Source organism: Symphodus melops (assembly GCF_947650265.1).
Source record: "Symphodus melops genome assembly, chromosome: 12".
Classification (NCBI taxonomy): Eukaryota; Metazoa; Chordata; class Actinopteri; order Labriformes; family Labridae; genus Symphodus; species Symphodus melops.
In genome coordinates this window covers 20,018,606-20,035,803 of record NC_136702.1, presented here as the reverse complement: position 1 = coordinate 20,035,803, position 17,198 = coordinate 20,018,606, and the positions used below count along the sequence as shown (strand labels likewise).

General features: G+C 38.9%; 1 protein-coding gene across 2 annotated transcripts in view; it reads left to right on the top strand.

The window, feature by feature from the left end:
- cavin2a (caveolae associated protein 2a) overlaps positions 1 to 14,505 on the top strand; it is a 28,510-nt gene extending 14,005 nt beyond the window's left edge. For both annotated transcript variants that reach the window (XM_079358198.1, XM_079358197.1), the window contains one exon: positions 10,534 to 14,505. In XM_079358198.1, coding sequence (XP_079214324.1) covers positions 10,534 to 11,442 — 909 coding nt within the window. In that variant the 3' untranslated portion in view covers positions 11,443 to 14,505. The remainder of the gene's footprint in view (positions 1 to 10,533) is intronic.
- The last annotated feature ends 2,693 nt before the right edge of the window (positions 14,506 to 17,198 follow it).

The window sequence follows — 17,198 nt, the reverse complement described above, 5'->3', positions numbered from 1 at the left end:
CAAACACAATGACTGTAAGCCTTAGTTGGTGCAATGAATGTTATTCATGTAGACTTAGATTTTTTTAAATTCTCATAATTAATTCATACACTTTGTTTATTAAATTAATTATATTATATTGTTAACCTCCCAGAGAGTGTAACTCTGCAGTTTATCACCACACCCAGACCTGCCACTCACCTGTTCAGAAGTTGCTTTGAGTGATTGCCTTAACTTATGTCATTGTCGTTTTGTTTGCTTTGCTGCCACTCATCATTGTGCTTTTGTGAATCAACACTTGACCAAAGGTTGTGACTTAATCTTGGCTTTCAGCAGCAGGAAGTAAAGGCTGTGTTTTGTACAGTTCTTACTCTAAGACTTCTGTTCCCAGCCTCACCCCAGGCGTTTACATTTGGTTTATGACACCAAGCTCAATACAATGGAGTGGGGGGTAACGTTAACAGCCAAATAAATGAGTAAATTAATAATAAATGGTCTTCAGTGTGCATGCAGTGTGTCATGGGTCATAGTGAAGGCTACACAGAAATTCCCAAAGCCACACCCTGAAAAAGCAACAGCAAGAGAGTCAGCATGCTTAGTCATTGATAACATTTACATTTTTAGTCAAAACTATCTATGATCAGAGGTAATTCGACACAAGTAAAACCATTGGATGATTTTAGTGTTCAACCCAGTCTTCCTTTTTAAATTTACATCCATCTCCACAGGTTGGAGCAGGCCACTGGCTGAAGGCTACAGCTCAAATTTTTTTGTGTCCTGACCTGGTGATATATAGCACCAGTTTATAGCCCAAAGCAGTGCTAGCTGTTTGAGTGCATTCAAAATGACTTGCTTCTAAGCGTATACTCAGGGATATGTTTGAAGAATCTGGGTTTTAATTAAAAGAAACACGCCAGTTACTATCATGTATGCAGCTGTTGCCAACAGACAAATACAAATATAGAAACAGAAATCCAGAAGTATTAAGTTAAAAGAAAAAGTAACCCCACTGCCGACCTCTGCTCCATTTAGAAATGGTTTGTAACCCAGTATTGTCGTCTATTCATTAATAGATACAAGTGATTTGAGTTTTTTCCGTCCGTTGCAAGAATTGTTATATTTATAAATGTTTATCTTACTTTACAGTTAAAATTCTAAGATGGCTTTCTTTCTATGCTGATGTGGCTAGCTTCAATAAAAAATAGGATTCCTTTGTATTTTGAGTAATTTCTAAGTTGACTCATTAGCCTTTGTGTCCTCCTCTTTTCTATTATTAGCCTGTGGTTAGCCAACATGTTTTAGGTTTGTTTTCTAGGTGGAGGGTGTTTTTCCTCTGAGATCAGAGCCAGGAAGATGTTATGGTCAGTAAATATCCTTTTGACCAAAATTGGCTGCTTGTTGTGCCTGAAGGTGCATTTAGACAAACAAATTCCCTAAGATGAGATGACTTTGTAACTGACTTTATTCTAATGACAAATATTTTCACAGGGTATTAAACATGATGGCTTTCTGGAAATGCTGATTTTGAACATTAATATGGATGAGCTTTTTTAACATGTTTACCTGTATAGGACATGTGCAAATAATACATAATATAAATCCTTTACTGAAGGCTCCTGTGGAGACCACGTACACAAGCAATGGAAATGATTTGAAGAAATGCTGTTAGAAAATATTAGTCCAAAACATCTTCTTTTAAACTGTCAGTGGAGTCAAAATGTGACTATCATACATATTGTCCTTCAGTGTGCGTACACCTCAGTCAGAATTTGGGCATTTTTATGAGGCTCCTGTTGGATATAAGGCTCCAAAGAGTGAAACTGGTCTTAATTGTGATAGTCAAAACCATGCTATGCTGCCTTTAAGGCATGCTTTACCTCATGAACAATAATGTTTGTTTACAGCGTGGCTTCTTGCTTTGTTATCATACTTTATCTCCCTTTGGGATTCATATGGGTTTTCAGACAAGAGAAAATACAGAGGGAAGAAGAGCAAAAAGAGAGATAAACATTGAGAGGAAGAAGACAAAGGTACCACTATGGTCTATTTTTGTCAACCAGTAATGGTAGGCTACGACCACCAGTGGTGTTGGGATAAGAGATTATACTTAGGTTTGCAAACTCGGTGAGCAGAAGGCTTGCATGTGGATTAGGAAGAATTAACTTAACTGCTCTGTCTTCTGCTTGATGTCACTTTCAGGTTTGACAAGTCTGTTCAACTTGTTCACTCTTAGGCATGTTTGAAACTGCAAATTCCTCTTGTGCAGAGCCACTTTTCACAGCTCTTATGAAGAACTGATGAGACTATACGAAGCTTGAGCCTTTTTCTTTGTATGCATGTCGAAAAAATTAAAACAGTTTTTTTTGCTTTATCTGGCGTCCAAGCACATGCCATCATGCACATATTTTTCTTCTGAGGTGTCAAGAGTACATTTTAAATGTGTTTTGCATTGTGACCCAATATTAATACGATTATGACATTAAGCTTTTTTTCAGACTTGTATTCACATGTACTTTTAGTCTCCAACTTGCACTTTAAAAGAAATAATCAGACACAGGTGGCTACTTATCAGAGGAACTGGATTATTGAAATGGTGCTGGGAGGTTTTTTTGCTGATATTCCTCCAAAAATGCTCAAGCTCCCTTTGTACATTCAAACAAAATAAAACCAACTATCTTTCTTTGACTTCTCCTATCACCTCCCATATTTTCTCTGTGTTCACTCCTTCTCAACCTTTCATATCCCAACATTCATCCAATCTAATTGCCAAGGCCACAACATCCATTTCAGGAAATGGAAAAACAATAGCCATGTTTGTCCTCCACTCTTATTTCTCAGCTTTGTGATAAAACATGAAAATAATAATAACATGTTCTGAGATAATGTGATGACTTCCTGGCTTTCCTGTGGATACTCATACCCTTTGACCTCCATATGGGCTAAAAACTGCAACAATTGGTGGTAGCCTTATCAAACATAACCCTGGTTCGCAGACCCGACCAAACAATGGCCCCCAAACTTTGCCTATTGGATTTCAATGAAGCATTGTGCAAAAGGGGGATTTTTGAAGATTTGAACAAAATCCCTAAAGGAGATTAGCATAGCCATGGAGGAGAGTGAAAACAAGAGCAAACACAAATGTAAAAAAACAGGACTGTTGAGCTGACACTGCAGAGGACATTTAGCTAAATCATCATTTATGCAGAGGAGTTTGCAGGAGAGGTGAGGGTTAGACGAGGTGACCTGACAAATGTAAATGAAGTGCACTAAGTGACAAGACCTGAATGAGCCAGTCAAATGTGGGGATATTACAATGAATACCATGGCAAACTATAATTAATTAAGAGAGAGCATATGAAGCCAAATACGAAATGTATCATCATCCAAAGTGACAACCTGTCATCATGTGAATTACATGTTGAGTGACCACGTTTATCCAGACGTCTCACATCATCATTTGTGTCCTCACGAGTGATCCTCTCGATTTGCCATGATCTTCTTTTCACCAGCGTGTCAGCAAAATGTCGCGCCTGAATTGGTTATTGTGTTGTGTGATTACGCAAGTTGGAAGGCCAGTAAACATGTGTTGTTTTCTTTTAGAGAGGCAGATATGGGAGGGGTGCGAATGAGAATGAATGCCTTAGCTTGTTATGCAAAGCTTTATTCGTATTAGGCAGAGAGGCATAAATCAGAATGGGAAAGACTGCTGACGAGATATTTATGCTACTTTCTAATTAAATAGTGCATTGTTGGGCAGAGATTTAATCCAGTTTTATTTGTGTTTTTTAAGTATTTGTATGCAAATGTTTTAGTACAGGGCAGTGTTTACACTCCCATACTCTGTGTGTGTATTGTACAGTGGGAGTTTATCATGTTATCCAGCCCCATGACAAATCGTTGAATGTCCTTTCCTCTTGCCTTCCTTCCTCTTTCCACAGATGGCTCCTCGTACACATTAGGTTAAGGGTGGAAGGTTATGTAACAAGCTGGGTTTGAATGAATGTAAAACAACTTGGTGCACAGTTAAAGGATGGATGTAATCAAAACAAATCACACAAGTTTAACTTGTCTGCAACAGGTCACTTATTGAATAAAGTTGAGCGTATGCAGAGTGTGAAACCGGGAGAGAGGGGTGGAGAGGATTAGGAGAAGGAAAAAATAACTGGAGATTTGTCTTTAGCCCTTTTTGTTTGAATTAAGCCAAAAAAATCTGCATTTCAACACCAATCCAAGCTGTATTTCCTTGAATTGATTAATGAGTTAGTCTGCAAACTGTTTTCTGTACGTCTTATTCTTTCTGTAATCAAATTAATTTTCAGGGGATTTACAAAGCAAAGAGTTGCTCAGATGAATACGATAGTGGGAGTTAGTCATAGTGTACCCTCTAAGAGTCACTCTGCAAAGAGACCTCGACCTACCTCACCTAATATTACCTTAATCCTTAATTCATCTTCTACAGGCCAGGAACGCAGACATGTTTACATTGCTAACACACATCAACAAATGATAATATTAACCCTGATAATGTGCAGAAATCTAAAACATACAGTCATAGGTTTGTACTTGTAAGTTGGGTTGCTTTCTTTCATGTTGTGTGTGCTTGTTCAGAACATTATTTGGGTGTTTTTATTACTCTCGTTTGCGTGCAACTTTCTGTCTTTCGAGTCAAACGTAAATACAGTGCATGGAAAAGTATAACATAATCAAGCTGCTCTGGAGAAATGCCAAATATATTGCAAAGCAAGCCGTTGATTGATGTTGGGAGGGGATGTACTGTACGAGGAGTTTAATGGTACCAGATAATAAGGATTTTTCTATAGAAAGCACACAAACATTCAGAACACCAGTTATGATAAAATATGTAGCATGATAAGGAGCAGGCAGTAAAAATATAGTTAATCAAACGATCATGATATAATCATATGGGCTATGTCTTTTTTTTTTATGCTGCATGACTTTAACCTCAAAGCGAACTTTAATTAAAATGAATATGGAAAAGATATTGGGGTTTTGCGTTACATGTACAGTATTTTATTTTCTGTAATTTCGCTGATTTATTTAAATGTATTTGTCTAAATACATTATAACATAACATACAATATAAAGGATATAAAGAAAGCGCAATTTAGTCTGATGGTTCAAGCTAAATGCTAGTGTTAGCCTGCTAACATACCTATCACTGGAGGCAATGTGACTCTAATATTTACTGACAGTGTAAGTTTTCATTTAGCAAGTTCACCATCTTAGTTTAACACCAAGACCGTACGGAGAAGGGACGACATGTCTCTGTCTCCCCATGTTGTACAAAAATGAAGCCAAAATACTCTCTTTCGTGGGCGCTGACCTTTGCTCTGATGGCACGTTTTGCAGATGCGTCGTAGAGACCTTTCCACGATTGTGACACCACACCCATAATGTTCACCAAAACACACATGTAACTTGCAGCTCAAAGTCAGTTCATTTTTACAGTCGGTGGTTTAGCATTAGGGAATAGTAGGCTAAAGTTAGCTAATTAGCACTGTCAAAAAGCTGAATTTGATTGGAAAGTTGTACATAAATAATAAACAAAAATGCATTTTGTCTCACTGGTGCTATTAGATCTAAAGTCAGGGAATCACCAATGGGAATCACCAAAGTCACTATTGTCAGTTGCATAAACAAAGACGAGAGAACACAAGCACAAGCAACAGTATAGGGTTTCCTTACACATTGTATAAACAGAGGCACACACTCAGTGTAACGTGAGTCCGTTTAAGCTCGCTCAATCAGGAGTGTCTCTATCCTGCCCCGCCCTGATCGATCTCTCTCTCTCTCTCTCTCTCTCTCTCTCTGAAAAGAGGAGGCTGCTGCTCCAGAGAGGTGACTTACATAAGCTCTGCCTTAGAACCAACTTGCAGGACTTGCAATTAGTTGAGAAATCTACCAGGCAACTGTTAAGTGAGATCTGGAACTTCATTATCAAAGCCTACGAAATATCTTTGAAGTGTGTGTAATTTAACATATACAATAAGGTCGCTGTCACACTAAATTAACTTTGTTTTTTTGGTTGGTTCCAAATTGTTTTTTAATTTTCTTTCATGTTGCACTCTTAAGCAGTTTCTTAACAATGGCTGATGTCCTACATTTCTTCACACAAAGACACAGACACTGCAACACACACGCACGCACACACACGAACGCATATCAAATTCTTAGCGGCTAATGAGTGCTTGCTTAGAGGGTGCATTAATTAACGGGGTTCCCAAGAGAAAAGAGCCGCTCACACACACACTGACACACACACAGGACAGACCTGGGTCAAATGGTATTTAGGAATAATTTTGTTTGTTGTTGCATGTTTGCCAAGATTGTCAGGGGTTAAACTGAGGACACGCTCATTTTGCGGTATTGTACTATGGGAGCAGCCAAACATATTTTAACTTGAAAAGCCTGATTACAAAAATGAGAAAAGGGTCGTCTGTATCGAGGCTTTGGAAAAGGTTAATTTGACTGAATTCGGTTATTTTTGTTTAAATAAATTCACTTTTGAAGCTGCTGCTGGTTTGGCACAGTGTGTACCAGAAGCTGTGTTCTCCTGAGATATTTTTGAGATTCTTTTGCCGCCTCCTACACACTCCAGTACCTACACTGATTATATCAAACATGTCTGAGCTTAATCAAAAAGTCTATGGCGTGCCCAGACTGGAGCTGAGTTATCTCAGATTGATGCTTTAGAAACCTTAACACCACCGATCAATCAGGGGAGATTAGCGTTTATTATCTGGGAATCGTCCTCTGAGGGTCTGGATAGGCCGTATTAGCTCTGATTTTCTCATCTTGTCTGGTAAGATTTAGAGAGATGCTGAACTCTTCAGCTACCTCACATAACTGTTTGACTTGAATGAGATGAGGTAGATAAGCATACGTTCTAGAGTAAATTATTCCACCATTAAGCAAGCATCCTGGCATTTCTCGTTAACATGCCAGGTATTTAGTACAAAAGCTGTCACACACAGTGCTTTCACACTTGCGCACAGGTTTTTGGGGTGAGCTGCATGTGTGAACGCCAACAGTCACATTTTCCCCTCAGACTTTATCCTGAGTTTTTTCTGCCAGCCCCCCTAGTATTTTTTTCAGCAGAAAGTAGGAGTGAGCTGAACATAGCAGGATATAATCAGGAGAATTCTCCTCGAGTGAGCAGGAGGAGAAGGTGATTCCTGAAATTCTCGACACATTTTCAAGGGGTGCACATGTGCAGGCTGTAGTTAAAGCCCTTGTGATTTGATTCTGCATGAACATATTCAGTCCTTCTGTGGGTGTGGTGCAGAGTTGGACCTACAGCAATGACTGGAGGGAGATACTGAGAACAACACTAAACAGTTAGAAACCAACCAAACCAGAGGTGGTGCTAACCAGAGCTATTCCCAAAGAGGTGACCTTTGTCTTTTTGTATTTTAGAAAACATACTTGCCCTGCATTCCCTCTAAAAGCTGGTGGCTCTAGTGGTTGTTGTCTGTTAAAAAAAACTGTCAACACACTCACAGTAAGAAAAACAATTAGGACAGCAGTCCAAAATTGTATTTTAATTGCCACACAAATGTTACCAGCGTCTAACAGGTAATTTTCTCAAACATACACTGGTGGGACTAATTTATACTTGCTAGTTCATCCCAGAGGCTCCCTCTGCTAGTACCTATTTTGGACAAGTATAAATTAGTCCCACCTGTGTATGTTTTGAGAAAATTGCCTGTTACACACTGATGAAGAGCGTCTGCTCGAAATGTTCGTGTGGCAATTAAAACACAATTTTGGACTGCTGTCCTCATTTTAACATTTTTCGGGACTCAGCACCCAGTTGTTTGTGGGAAAGAGAAAAGAGAAAACATGTTTTCTTTATCAACATACACAGTGAAGCAGTTCCTTGATGTATATTTTGTTGGGAACTTTGTAAAATAATGAAGACATTTTTGTAATTAATTCCAGAAAAAGGCTAGCATATACCACCCCTGAATAATAACGCATTCCACTGTACAGTGTGCTGTATCTTCTTAAGTGCTAAGACATTTAGAGTTTTTCTCTTCCACTTACCGCTGACAGCACGGACCTGTTCTTGAGCTGGCTGTTTGCCTTTATTCACACACTGACAGATTTATGAGTTTTAACCTGGCGATACCACACATGCTTGGCACACATCGCAACTGTAAATCATGCCTGCATGTTTGAGATCAAGTCAGAAGGTATCAGGTGTCTGTAAGGTGGTGAAAAGGGAGTCTTTTGCAGGGGTTTTCAATCTCTATAAAATTGTTTTGGTGTCTTAATTGAGTGCTGAGTTCTGCTATGAATCAGAGGTGAAACAGTGATTGGACATGGTGCTCATTTCAAACAAAGACATTATGCAACCAGGATAAATGAAGTGATGCAAAAATTCAAGAAGTGGTTAAAGAATTTAATGCTCTTATGATTTTCCAAATGGTGTAAAACTATAGATGCCATTTGTATTTCCTGTTAGCTATATGCCATTTACCGTGTGCGTGTGTGTTGCAGTGGCAGCTTTTTTGCCATAATTACAACATATTTTATCCTCTGGCATTATTTTTACACATCTTGTATCTTTTTTTATTCCATTATTTACCAAAATACCAGAAAATACAAGTTTGGTTTGGCTTAAATGGGCTAATGTTAACAGTGACACATCAGGTACTGTTTGTGCACAATCACACTATAGGTATTGAGAGAAAAATGGACAGATGCTGGAATTCTCTTAACCATCTGGTTGGCCCAGTATGCGTAATGACACCCCAGGAGAGATGTATTTCACACTTCTTCGACAACCTAAGGCAACCTCTATCTTTAAGCAATGCTTCATGGCTGCTTTACATTCTTGAAATGCTGACAATCTTTGTTACAGGCTTTTTACCAGCATGGTACACAGAAACAACTATTGTTTCAAAGTGTCATTCCAGTGTGTTCTTAGTATGACTTGGGAATTTCAGTCCTCCTTAAAATTGACATATCCTGAGGTAAAACATCCCAAATATGAGTGTCCCAAACACTGACCTGAGAATGAATACAGTTTCGACTGTCATCGAGTCATAAACACAAAGCTCATATTGTCAATTAAAAAAAACACCAAGCTAGACCATATAAAGCATGGCAATATTAAAACCCTAGGCCAATTAACTATCTAGAATAATTGGCCATTTTCCCAGTGTCAACAAAAAGCGAGAATTACATGTTGGTGAAGAGAACACATAAGGCAGCTTCATGATGTGCATGGAGGTTTATTCACTTTACAGTCTGTAGCCGTGGCTCTGTCTCAGGATGTAGACGTCGTCTCCCTGCATACTGCTCACAGTGAATTTAAATAAATATTCCCTCATTGGTTCTCAAATCAGCTCCCCAAGACTTGATGCCAAAAAAGTACAAGGGGCTGGCAGGAAAAAATCCTGGTTGAAAGTTCAAAGTTCAGCTGTTTGTGTTTACACATGCAGCTCACCTCGGACTTTTTTTGTATTTAAGTTCATATTTATATACAGCTCAAGTAAGCTTTCGAAGGCCACAATGTTGCTCCATTATAGTTTTCTCAACTCTTTTTTATATCTGTTATATGAATCTAAAAACATGTTGTATTGTTACTACAAGTAAAGAGCCATCTGTGAGAATGATTTGTCCTACTCCAGGCCTGGGCTTTGAGATTGTTCAGAGATGGATTTGATTTTCTATTAGCACGTAAATGTACGTTTGTTAACAGTCCATTAAGACTAGTACTGAACTTTAAAACATGACAGAGAGCTGTACACTGTGCTGCCTTAAGACGACACAAAACCAAGCATCTACTGTTGATACTTTAAGCTGATGTCAGTAGGGGGGCTTTCTTTATAAGCATTTCAGAAGTGTAGTCAAGTATGTCGTCCACAGAGGCTGCACCTTCACTTCAATCCTGGGTGTGCAAGAGGATGGGGGCAATGGGGGGTGGGCACTGTAGGTCATCCATCCCCAGTGGAGCGTTAACATCATGTGTGTGTTACTGAATGTTTATGAGTGCATGGTTGTGCGCAGATGGATGAGCAGCAAGAGGGAGGAACATGAGAGTGAGTCGGGGGGAAAAAAAACGGAAACACTGTATTTTTGACCCAGTGTTCTCTTTCTCCCTTTGTTTATGTTCAAGTATGTGTTCATGTAGACTGGGTTTAAAGGCAGAGAGGGATACAAACAGACTAAATACCGAGAAGCTGCAGAGAAACAGATGGAATTCCTCATATGTCTTGAGGAGAGAACTTGTAAGGCATGCAGAGACTGCTTACCCCAGTCCTCACCACGCAGAGCAAAAGCACAATATGCTGTGTCTATTAAATGAATGTCCATTAACACTATCTACACCATGGCCAGGGTGAACACAACTTTCAGATGGGGGTATGTGTTTGTAAGTACATCTTAAATATCTTGGTTATGCATGACTCGTCAGGTGACCACTAGGTTTCAAAGAAAGGTCATTTCTTGTAAAACTATCGCCTTGTTAATTTAATTATATGACTACATTCTAAACCTAACTATGTCTGTCTTATTTTCCTGTAGGAAGACAACGAGATCCCTACCAGCGTGTTAGTCAAAGACTCCCTTAAGACCCCTCGAACAAGCCAGTATGATGCAGAATCCACCCACCCTACCCCTTCTATTGCTGGCCCTACTCCATCTATTGCTGGCTCTGTTGATGGTTGTCACACCCAAGAGGAGGGTCTTCAGACCATAAGCCTGTCCTCTGATGAAGAAGAGTTTCTTGCAGCTCACAAAGACGAGCTGGTTGAGTTCGAGGATGGAGATAGTTTAGGCCCTTCCCGCCCATATGAGAGAAGGGCTGACAAATTCAAGCGCAACAGCCTGAAGAAGGTCGATAGCCTCAAGAAGGCCTTCTCTCGCCAGAGCATTGAGAAGAAGATGAACCAGATCACCACCAAGATCGTTCCACCGGAGAAGCGTGAGAAAATCAAGAAAAGCCTTACCCCTAACCATCCCAAGAGCCCAACTACCAAGAGTTCTTCTTTCAAGGTGTCTCCTATGACCTTCAATGTCAAGAAAGTCAGAGATGGGGAAGTACCCACACAAGATGTGGTGTCACCTGTGGAGGAAGAAGCCCATGTGGAGATTACTGCTCTTGGAAGCTTGGATGGAGATGAAGAGGCTCCCCTTGCAGAGGTGCATACCCAAGAAGGCATGGTTGCAGAAATTCAGGAGATGCTCAGTCCTCCCAACCTCGATGGCATAAAGGCAGAGCTGGCTATCAATGGAGAGGCACCGAGCATTGAATGTGAGATAAATGGAGATCGTTCTGCAGGCTTGGCAACCCCAGAAAATGATGAAATAGTTGGGGAGGATGAAGAGGAGGATGACAACGAAGAAGAAAAAGAAAAACACAAAAGCCCTGTTGCGACAGGAGTAGATGCCCAGATGCCCACAGCAACAATTGCTGTAGAGCAAGTGTCTTAATTTGTATGATTGAAAAGAGCATCAATTCTAGTTTACAAATCTTTCTTTTTCTGCCTTAAGTTTTTAGATTTTTAACACCCAGTAGGCCCAAATCATCCTACACCTAAACAGTTTGGTTCTTTGCCCAATCAGCACCGTAAACCAGTATCCTTACACAAACCATTATACACTTAAATGATTCTCTTGTCATTAATCCTTGGACTAGTTTACTCAAAATTTGTATTCCTGGACTGACAGGCTTGTCATCCTTGGACCAACATATTATGGTCCTCCATCCCTGATTTAATGTACCTGAGGTGTTCACCCTTGGATGAACATACTTGGGTCATCCATCTTTGGACCAACATAGTTGAGGTGCCCATCCTTGGACTATCCTTTTACATATCCTTTGATTATCACCAGCCAAGTCTAACAGTCTTGTAGACTTGACATGAGCACGGTTAACCACTAGACCTCACAGTGGATCTGAATCCAGTGCAAGTGTTTCCTAAACCCTGTAAAAGTGTTGTCTAAAGAATGCATCATTGCACCCATGCGCCATCACTCATTCCAATCAGCGGGTGCCCACCTCTTCAATAGCAGCACATCTCCAGGGCGCTGGGCCAACTATCTCCTTACTGCTCTGTTTTGTCTGTCTCTGGAGCTCTCTTCGTCACTGACAAATAGCCTCTTTGTTCTTTGTATTTTTTTTGTGAAAAATAGTAAATCTTTGGCAACAGAGGTCATGCCCACAGCCTGTTTGAGGCAGTGTGTTGCCTTGGTTGTGCAAGAGTTGGAATGAGGAGTTTCTGGGCTTAAAGTAGGACGGTCCTGGGTTGTTTTGTAGTGAACTAGAGGTTGATTACTGATTTCTTTGGACCTGTGCTGAAAAATCCCAGCTCTTAGATAAAATTGCATCTTTTCAATGTTTTTGTTGCTTCTATCAGGATGTCTAACTTGTAAGTTGTGATTTGATAACCAACATAAAACACATCTATTAAAGGTGGAAAATCAAAGTATTTGATTTTGAGAAAATTTGGATACCCATGTATATATTTTTAGTAGTCAAGTTACGGATTACAAAAATAACAATCGTAATGACAAAATCTAAAATGATTTCTAGTTAAGTTTACATGTCTGCGTTCAATCACACTGACAGAAAGAAGGACAGTGAGGATGGAGGCTGCTTTAGATAAGTGACACAAATAAACCTACTGATTTTAATGCTAATGATCTAAATGCAACTTTTACTGCCCTTTTCCATTGCAAGACAACAGTGTAGGTTTATGTACAGACATTATTTTCATCTCTTCATGTAAGGTCACATTGCTCTCTCTGTGTTTAGAGCACATACACCGTAAATGAGTACATCTAAGATAACTGCCTTAAGTGTGTGTATACTTTATATAGTTGAAGTTGTTTCTGTGATTTATTTTTTTTAGTTACAGTATGATACTTGGGTGTTCGTTAGTTGTCTTTTTCTTTCAATCATCCATAGATTACATTTGATTTTTTTCTTTTTTTTTTCTGAGTTCACTATGTTGAAGACAACAACAATATCCGGCCCCTCCTCCTCCTGAACACATGCGCACACACGCACACACCTACAGTTGCTTAACATGTACAAGCTAGTATGAGTTGTTCCACTCCTAAGAGAAAGGTTTCCTGTCGATAAGAATGATAGTTGAGCATGTTCAGAAGAGTGCATGTTTTCCCTTTCCTGAGGGATGCAAGAGACTCTCGTTTTATGGTGAATAGATAACACCAGCTTCTTAAAAACACAATGCAATTGAGCTTGAATGATACTAAAATTAATTCACTATTAGATTTGAAAGTCATCCCTGCATTTCACACCCACAACTCCCTAAATATAATCTAGCAAGAGATTCCAGACACCAGGTATCTAGAAGATCCAAGAGAGGTCAAGGGGTGGATTAAAGCAGAGGACAGCATTCCTAGCTCTGACGGATTGCTTTTGCTCGGCACATTTTTCATGGTCTTGGCCCTCCTTGTTGAAGCGGCACAGAGCCACAGGTGTTCTTCTGCCCGTGTGGAGGCTCCTGGGCATGAGTTTGTATTAAAAGAAAGACGAAGTATGAGTGTTGGAAGTGTGAGAAAGGTCTTTAGTTATTTGGAAAAGATTATAAAGCACTTCTTCAAAGTTGCCACAGGGTGAGGCATATGTACAGCTTGGCAGAAATAAGTTGTGAATGTCGAAAATGAATTGTTGAGGGGTTCACATACTGGTGTCAGTCTCTGCCTGATTCCATTACCTAAACTCTCCTATATCAACTATTCTTGTTCTTGATGAGATGAAGAAACGATAAATACGAATTAACAAAAAATATTGATTTCTAGCTATGCAAAAAAAACAGTCTAATTTGAGTTCTAGTAAGCAGGAGAAAATGAGTGCACTTAAAATTGTACAACAATTTTTAACACCTAAAGACTTTTAAGTAATTCATGTCTTTAAAAAAAAACACCTGCCAGTGAACTTCTTGGGATCTGTAGGGAAAAAAACAATAATTAGACTAACCGATTGTTAACTGTGTTGATGAAATGTGCATAATTTATCTAAGGCTTTTTTCCTCTTGATTCCTCTATGTATAGATCATCTCACTTAAAAGGGATCAAACACTAGGCTCATTTACTGTGTACATTATCTGTACTTACAAGGTCAAATGTGACTGGCTTTGAGTTTTCTCCTGCCTAATCAATCAAATGTATTACTTTGGTAATACTTCTTGCCTGCTAATATTAAACATATTTGTCTAAAAGTCTAAATTTTTATTTGTCTTGAAATTAACCTCTCTTACATTGTTCATATGTGAGAAACTATCCACATGATAACCAAGTAGCAATATATTGTTTAGAATTATCTTGGTTCAAAAAAACTGTTTCTTCTTTATGTTCCCTTAGTTAACCCCTTAAACCAAAGAAGTTTCCTTCACAGCAGAAGACTCCCTGCCACATGAGTGTTAATGTACTCCTCCTGACATTTGTTTCAAGTATCTTGTAAACATGAGGGCATTTCCTTTCTAAATTGTAGTATTTTCATTATCAATAAAGGTTTGATAACATTCACATGGTTGTTGTTTTGACTTTCAGTCATTGTGTAACAGAGAGTTAAATGTCATACATTTCACATAAATTAGATTAAGTGAGAACATGTTCTTTGTGTCATGCTCATCATGATACCACTTATCCTACTGAAGGAAACGTGCTTTAAAGGTTGCTGTCACTAGACAATTGTAATTTCAGAGTAAATGTGTAACCTAGTAAAGTATAGAGTATAGAGTTGTGGTAATGTAAAGTGTAGAGTATAGAGTTGTGGTAATGTTATTATCGGGAGTGGTTGAATTGCTCAATCCTTTATCAATCAAGTTAAGGGTCAACTAGGGTGGAGATTTATTTAATTGCAGAACATTTTCATAACCTACCCAATGAACATTAAACTCACCACTGCTTATTAGTTATGTGTAAAAAAAAAAGATTTCTGTCTCCACCTTATTACAATAGAGGAGAATGAAATGTTCAAATCCCTGTAAAGTTTTATTGCAAACACATGCAATGTTTATCCATGATTGGAGTCCTTTGCCTACTTAGAATAACACACTCATTTGGTTTAAAGTTCCAGACCAAATACATCTCTGCTTGACAACTACAGCCTCATGAGAAGTATATATTAATAGGGCCATGTTGCTGTATTGTTTATATCAGTAGCCTACTATGAGCATCACAGTTGGCGTGATGTAAACCATAATATGCGGAATATCTACTTCAATTTAGGGTAAACTTTTTGAGTATCCAGGTCATTTGATACTGGCATCTTAAGCAATTATGCCAATGTGTCCAATTAAAACGTAGGCTAAAAAATGTAAACTAACGAGCGAAAATGGTCCGTGTACGAAGTATAATTTATATGCAGTAGTTCGTGTTGTATAATAAAACATGTCCGTTTAAGGGGTATTTCTTAATTTCATTGTCCGACTTGGCGAATGAAATTTATGTCATTGAGCAAGGATTCGTTAAGCTATTCGGCGCAGCTTGTTGCATTATCCAACTTGTACAATGAAAATTGAAACAAGGAAGTCGACAGCCACAAAAAGACACAGTTCGCCTTCAAAATAAAGCTGCGCGTTTTAAATCCTGTTAGCTGCGTATGTTTTCATTGAGGACTTTTTTCACTAAACTTACTGTTTACTCTCGGTTTATTAAATTTTCCTGAAAGATTGTTCAGGTGAGGTTAGATATTTGCAGTTCAAAGAAGGTTTACATTTTTAATACACGTTAACGTTGTTCAAGCCGTGACGTCAGCTGACACAGGGGATCCCTTTTACTTGTATTGTTTTAACTAAAGTGAGTTATTTCTCGCCTACAGTTAAAAGTAGGTCGGCTAATATGGTACAATTTCTAGCAGACACAGTCTCTCAATCAAATCAATAGATTAATCCATTGACATCATTCCCGACCGGCGAAAATCAAGACTCAATGTTGTAAACAATGACGTACAGTCACCGACAGATGGAGCAGCGAGGACACAACGTGGAGCTTTTTACCTGGAGCTAACTTTAAAAGTAAGCAAACACTGAGTCTCATGAAAATGTTTAACTGTAACTGTAATATCATATCATGCGTTAGCTCACTAAACCAGCCTGTGTGTGAGGGAGAGAGATTCAGAAGCAGACACTATTAAACGTCTGTACAGTGCAGCATGCTTAATGTTAAGAAAGCTGCATGTCAGGTACAATGAGTGTCAACAGGTGAGTTCACATCCTGCATCATAGTGGTGTTAGAGTGCAGACATGGTATCTAAGACATGAGCAGTATGGTCAGAGCAGGAGAAGAGGTCAACAGAGGACTGAGAGCATGCTGTGCTTACTGTAGGTGCTACATTAACTACACTAGCTGTATAAAAGGCTCAGACAGTCCGCGATGTTCGTTCAGCTTAATTGATCACGCTCTTTCTGCATGTCGATGACGTCATTACGTCATGAACAGTTATCAGAGCTTATCAGAGTTCCCGGGACTTTATTAATAATAATTAATCAGTTTACTACTGACGGAACGTAAGTTGTCCTTAATGTTCGATAATATTCATTAAGTTAATACTTACACCTGTAGCCTCCCGCTAACTAGAGAAAGGATGATTGTATTATGGCTTTTACCCTCTGGTTTATTGTTGTTGAATGTTGTAGTAGTTTAATGTCATTTCTGAGTTTTAATCGCGCATGAGGCGTGTTTCTCTTTGATGCTGATTTAATTGATTCCCTGCGTGGTTGAAAGTCCGTTTGTGGACGCTGCTTGTAATATTCTTTGTTGACCAGCAGATGGCGCCTGTAATACACCTGCACACAGTATAGTGAAATGGTTATCTGTCTAGAAAGATGATTTCTGCCATTTTCTATTTTCCACCTCTTCCTGTTGAAGAATTTGTTATAATGATTCTAAGGAATGTATTTATGTTCGAAATAAGTTTACAAATTCATATTTGTATTAGAGCCTTAATTTATTTACCTTTTTTGTTACAGACTAAATGAATACAACACTGGATTTTCAGTTAATAAATACTGCTGGATCACGGGCAGTTTCAGACTAATCACGTCTCCTCATCATTTTCCTCTGTATCCTGACCGATACACCATCCTGTTTCAAGTCAAACCTTTAAAGAATTAGCTGTGCCTTACTACCTCTCCAACACTAGCTGTGACTCCTTGATACCTTCAGGGAACTGACCGCTCATCTATCTGTGCTGATTGTGTTTGCAGAAAGTCACA